The sequence below is a fragment of the Rutilus rutilus genome (assembly GCF_951802725.1).
Source record: "Rutilus rutilus genome assembly, chromosome: 24".
Lineage (NCBI taxonomy): Eukaryota > Metazoa > Chordata > Actinopteri > Cypriniformes > Leuciscidae > Rutilus > Rutilus rutilus.
In genome coordinates, this window is record NC_140228.1 from 16799298 (window position 1) to 16805931 (window position 6634).

The 6634-nt window shown below is 36.0% G+C and overlaps 1 protein-coding gene across 2 annotated transcripts; it reads right to left on the bottom strand.

Moving 5' to 3' along the window:
* Window positions 1–404: 404 nt before the first annotated feature.
* On the bottom strand, window positions 405–5728 carry pi15a (peptidase inhibitor 15a). Of its 2 annotated transcripts, XR_014626094.1 has the most exons (7): window positions 5568–5689; window positions 4717–5032; window positions 3865–3983; window positions 3595–3727; window positions 2950–3065; window positions 1886–2408; window positions 553–1482 (listed from the first exon to the last, which is right to left on the bottom strand). XR_014626094.1 is itself a non-coding variant. In XM_084398220.1 (6 exons), exons 2-6 carry the CDS (start codon window positions 4978–4980, stop codon window positions 2273–2275), a joined length of 768 nt encoding a protein of 255 aa, XP_084254346.1. In that variant the 5' UTR covers window positions 4981–5032; window positions 5568–5728; the 3' UTR covers window positions 405–2272. The 2 variants fall into 2 exon arrangements, 1 of the variants encoding a protein (XP_084254346.1); XM_084398220.1 differs by having other exon boundaries at window positions 405–2408; window positions 5568–5728.
* Between the last annotated feature and the right edge of the window lie 906 nt (window positions 5729–6634).

Here is a 6634-nt window from a genome sequence, read left to right on the forward strand (position 1 = left end):
AGCCTACTTCTATGAAACACATACTTCAAATAATAATAGATTTTTCTGGTTTGAATGTATTTGTTTTTGCTTGTGGGCAATGTCCAAAATCATTTCAACCCTCATCCAGCACTGGTGATGTCTCTTTCAACATCTAATCTTGATCCAAAACTCTCACCATAAAATCTGTTGTAATGGGTGTTATTTGATATTTTAATGTTTTTGAAAAAAAGTCTCTTATGCTCAAAGCTGCATTTGATCAAAAACACAATAAATCAGTAATATTGTGAATATTATTACAATTTTAAAACACTGTTTACTATTTTCATATATTTTAAATTTTATTTATTCCAGTGATGGCAAAGCTGAATTTTCAGCATCATTACTGATTTGCTGCTCAAGAAACATTTCTTATTATCAATTTTGAAAACAGTTGCAGTTTAATTTTAACGCCACTTTTAATCAATTTAATGTGTCCATGCTAAAAACATTTTTGATTAGTTTCTTAAAATCGTACTGACACCAAACCTTTGAACGGTTTTGCTTTGCAATGAGGCACAAAATGACAGGTTTAAATAACAAAATTTATATTAAAAAAAGAGATTTGTATAAAAAAAAGGTTATGTACAGCTTATTTCAGGTGATAAATAAATTGTTACTGCCACAATAGGTGCAAATACACAAATGTACATTATGGTCATTTAATCCAGCATCATAACTACTTTTCAGAGGTCTACAAAGACACATTAACACAATGAAAAGATGCAGTCTATGACATCATTAAAAATGATATTTTACAGAACTAAATTTAGCAGAAAATACCATTTCTATAAACAATGTCATGTTGAACATTATGAATCTATGGAGGGGAAGGGATAAATAGCCCTTTATATCCCCTCCATATGCAGAGCAGTGCCTGATAGATTTTTCCAAGTGCTTGTGTGATGCAGTTAAAAAAACAAAAACGAAACAAGTGAAATCAACACAGTGCAATACAATGCAATAACGTGCCACTATTATGCATGCATTGTAGAGACTGCACTGCTGAATTCATAATACATGTATGTACAATTGGTAAAAATCACAAATAATGAGTCTTCAATACAAATACATTTAAAAAACATTATAAGGTGCACTTACACAAACATGTTTCCATGTTAATCCGCCTCAACATTTCAGGTGGGTACAGCATGATTAGCCATCTCACTAAATGCTCTTTCTGGGATTGCAAAATGCAGAGGTTTTTCCAAATGATGCCTAATCCACGATTTCTAAGCCCCAAGCACACGCTTGTAAGCTTTAAGCATGTGGAAACCTTCCAAGAGGGAAGACCCAAAGCAAAGCATTACTAAGGATACCAGTGAGTGTATTCAAACCAGTGAAGTTATATTGTGTCTGAGCCCAGTTCAAGAAAAACTAGCTTAACATTTATTCTGAAGCACCAAAAGTCAACCACCAGGGTTAATAGACATGACATCATATGAATTAAAGGGATAGTTCACCCTAAAATGACAATTCTGTCATTATTTACTCATCCCCATGTTGTTACAGACATTGTTTCTTCGGTTGAACATAGAAGATACTTTGAAGAATGTCAGAAACCAAACAGCTTCAGCATTACCAACATTCTTTTCCTTTCTAAGTAAGTCATACAGGTTTGGAATGACATGAGGATGAGTAAATCATAACAGAATATCATCTGTGGGATTATATTTAGAAGAATGTTTCAGTAGTTTCTGTCCATACAAGAAAAGTCAACGGGGTCCAAGACTTCCATAATAGACAAAAACAGCTGAAAAATTCTTCTAAAATGTCTTCTTTTGTCTTCCACAGAGTTTAAAACGACATGAGGGTGAGTAAACTATGACAGAATGTTCATTTTTGGGTGAATTATCCCTTTAGGAACAGTCTGGGACTACAGACAACGCACAATGTTAGACTTGCTAACAAGGCCTGATGGGAATTTAGGCAACTGCACCTCGTGATCTCTGAATACAGTTACGGTTGAGTACTGTAAGCACCAATCCTGACTTGACAGATCACAGTAGAGTCCCTCTCAGGAAATAAACTATAAATAAGTTTCCTATAAATGGGTACATACACAAAACAATATAATGGTATAAACACTGAAAAATAAGTTATGTACATGTCTTTAAAAACTTGCTGCCTTGCAACCCATGGTCCTATATGGCCCATAATATTAAAAAAAACAGGGTGATGCAGGAATGTTGTGCAAATTCCCATGAGGGACAGTGTCTCTGTAATGGGGCATGTGCATTCTGTCTGTCTGTGTTCATTTGAACCAGTGCAGGTAATTTGAGTTCACAGCAGGAAAGCACATGTTGTTACTGCATGATCCTCCATAGCTCGGAGGGCACGTGGAACAAGGAACACCTACTTTATACGGGGCCTCACCAATCCAGTTCCCCCTGTAAACAACAATAGTATCAACATTGACCAGTGAGATATATTAAACTAAACTGTTTGAAATTAGCTTTGACATGAAGCATACTAGATTTCATATTCCCATTTTAACTGCGTTTCTATTTTGATTCCACGAGGAGACATGCTTTAAATCAATCCGGATCTACTTTGACTAGTTCTCAGATAGTAAGTCGGGTCTTTACAAGAGTTTAAAAATAACTTGCTCTGCAGTAGCCTAAGAATTTTTTTCAAGCGCGCTGCCCAATTAGACTGAAAGAACGAGGTCACATGTCAGTCACAAGTTGCCAGCCACACAAGATCATGGTGCTTTGATTCTGGAATTAGAGGCAGAATTCTGCTAAAATTCCACATGCGGCAGGAATGTGAGAGGTCGTCTAAGTCTTTGAACCAGAAAGCCCCGTGGATGTCCATGTCAAAAACATTTTTTAACAGAAGAGTGCCAAATTGCTAGCTTAGCCTAATTATGTTAGTGAAAAGTGTTCTGGAGTCTGCAGTTAAGCTACAGAACAGAAAACATATACTTACTTTGGAGAATAGTTGCACACCAAGTATGTTGCCCTCTTCCATACTGAACCCCAAACATTCATATTATGGCAAGTGTGGATGGCGCATCCTACTTTATTCGAGGTTGCCCACACCATCTGGTAAAACGTAAGCAACAAGTGAGCAATGGTCAAATGGAAATGATAAACACTGATGTTCAAAAGTTTGTGGTCTTTTTAAAAGAAGTCTCTTACGCTCACCAAGGCTGCATTTATTTGATCAAAAATACAGTAAAAACAGCATTATAATGAAATAACCGCATTCTTTTTTTAAATACATTTTAAAATATTTTCAGCAGTCATTACTCCAGTCTTCAGTGTCACATGATCCTTCAGAAATCATTTTATTCTGCTGATTTGGTGCTCAAGAAGCACTTTCTGTTATTATCAATGTTTAAAACAGTTGTGCTGCTTAATATTTTTGAGGAAGTCGTGATATTTATTTGAAATAGAAATATTTTGTTACATTTCAAATGTCTTTACTGTCACTTTTGATCAATTTAATGCATCCTTGCTAAATAAAAGTATTCATTTCTTTCAGAATAAATACATTTTACTGACCCCAAACTGTGAACGGTAGTATACCTGAAGAAATTCATTACACAAAGACCATCTTAAATCAACTCACTTGCGTATAATGAGTGCACATTGGCCCATAGCACTTAAGAGGACATCTGGGATTGCAGTCTCGAGGATAGGGAAAAGAATAGTCCTTCACTTCATCATGCCAGGGCTTCACCAGCTGCAGAATGGATCTGTACCTGTAAACAATCCAAACATACCACTAAATCTCATTATGTTGTGATGAAATGCTTATCTTGGTCTTTCAAGCCTAAATGTCCATTGGTACAGTAAACATCACTGATCACAAACTGGGACTGAGGGTGGAGATGCATACCTTCCTGTTCGAACTGAAAGGTTCTGACCAAGAAATCTAAGAAGATTGCGAGGACCGTGCTCCCAAATGCATGTAGACGCCCACTGCTCAGCCGATTTTGCAAGAGAGTCATCCCAGACCTGAGACATGAAATACACTTTCATCAGTCTTCTAAAATAAATTAATTTATTCATTGCATTATTTAATGTTTTTTTAAGAGAGCATGATGTACAAATTCTGTCCATAAAATGAAGATTAAAAGCAAAATTGACCCAAATATTAACACATTTGATTGATTCCTGAGTGATTTAAGTCATTAACCACGGATGTACATTTTATGCTGGAAAATGTGGGTAAACTACTTAACATAGTAGACCATTACATAATCTTTACCCCTTTAATCATGGTAAAATCAGAGAATGAGTTCAAACAAAACATTTAGATCCATTGAAACATATCTAATACAGCATTTCCCATGACTGTGCACTTTTGAAAGTATTTCAGTGCTTGGCTGTAGTCTTAACACATTGATAACGCTGGAGAGGATCTACTCTGGTGGTCTGAGCCAATTAAATCTGCTCAACAGCTGCTGGTGCCAAAAGGACACCGAGAAGTTTGTCATTCCTGTATCCTGTGATGAGTGCAGTAACATGTGCAACGTTCACGTGGCCAGCTACAACAGCAGCAATGTGCTTTCCAGGCAAAATGCCAGGTAATTATACAATTAAATAAATAAAACAACTGAACCCGATGAACTGCCGTGAGGGTGCAGACCAAAAGTTCAAACAAGCAGAACTTTTTTTTTTCAAACAGTTCCTGATTGTATCACAGGCTACTCATTTTTAAAATTGGTAATTATTATAAGTGACTTACCATATATTCCATGTTTGAAGCTGGGGGGAAAACTTTCCCTCTGACTTTATTATGGTAATCAAGAATAGTGACCATATCGTTCTGGGAAATATAACGTTTCCGTCTGGTTTTGGGAAGGTTTGCGGCCTCGGTGAGATATTTAATATCAGTGAAATTGGTTGCTGGCAGAGATGAAGATGCAGTGGGATTGATGGCTGCCAGTGCACTTGCTCCACAGGATATACACAAGAGCAGAATGTCGATAGCTAAACGAATTTCATTCATGATTGATGGCTGAGATGTGGTGAGAGGTTGCTATTCCTTTTGCAGAATCTGCCTGTGAAACATAAATGATTCCCATTTATTAGAGAACACATTTAAACCTATTATGTCAATTAACCTTCACTGTACCATAGAGACAATACTGAAAAAAACATGCTCATCAATATAACATCTTTTCTTCTAATTTAACAGAATCATTTCTATTCAAATGTATTAGTTTTCAGAATTCAGAATTTAATTAATATTGGTTGTAAAAGTGAAGTAAATATTAGTACCAGTGTCAATATTAGTACTAGTATCAGAAAAAGTATAAAGTATATATATAACCGGCTTTTTTTTCTTTTATATATATATATATATATATATATATATATATATATATATATATATATATAGCTGATTATATCAATTTCATATTAATTTGTTTTAATTTTACAAAAAGTTTTTGACACTAAATTTGCACTAATAGAAATAAAATGCTTTCAAATGAGCTATTCGTTCAACATTGAGCATGCGGACATTTGTCTACACGTTACACAACAATTTAACTAATTAAATAAAAGATATCTTGTAAACACAAATGTCCCTACCTTCTCAGAGATTCTAGAGCAGCCTGTGGATACGAATACGTCGCCTATTTGACTGAATCTGTCCAGTAGTAGCTTTGTTTTAAGTCTTTGTGAACTCTGTGAGCTCTTTCTCTCTCCCTCTCCCTGCTCAGAAGCGCTGCGGGTTTTTATACGGCTGAGGTACCGGTTCAGGAAGTATTCCGGCTTTGAAGGTGCGCGGGGTTCCGCCCCATCAGTCACCTGAAGCGTGACATCATCTGAGACGTAATACTGCGTTTCTTTTATCCATTTCCTGGCAGATCCAAGCAAGCTTAATCAAAACATCTGCTTTTAGTTTGCACAGCTGGCGTGAGTAGAAAAGAAAACACAAGATAAGCAAGTGAATATTCCCGTGACCCCAAAATGCAGCTTAGTCCATTGCAATGGCCAATAAAAAGGCTCCAAATTTACAAATATATGAGTATTAAACCAGGGAGTGTTGTAATTAATTTAGTTTAAAAATCTAAAACTGTTAGTGCTGGACAGCCCCATATTCATTTACTTCAAATTACAGTCATTTAGAAATCTACAATGTATCCCTAAATTGTAAATTATTTATCAAGAACAAAGAGTGCTGCTGCTGTTGTTACAACTTACCACCCTACAACTAATAAGGAAAAATGATCGTAAAAGGCGATCAGGAATTTATTGGAATTTATTAATCACTTGATTTGTTATTGCATTATTCAGCTTTTTTTAACAAATCACTTGAGTGAATTATTCAGTGACTAATTTGTATCACAGGGCTGCATGTAAGTTATTTTTATGCCCTTCCCTGGCTTTCATCCCTCCATCTCGTTCACTCGGATGTAAGGCATTGCCTACGTTGCATGAATGCCCACTACTGGCGGAACCCTTGCAATGTGTTTAATGGAACACCCTAAGGGGCTGTTCACACAGAACGCGTCTTTGCGTGATGCAATAACGGAAATAGCCAAACAGCAGAATAGATAGCTAATATTTTTGACTGGGAAAAAAAATAATCTTACTGGACCTTGATAAAAACTGTTGTTGCTCAGAGAATGACAGGACAGAGATCTGACTGGGTT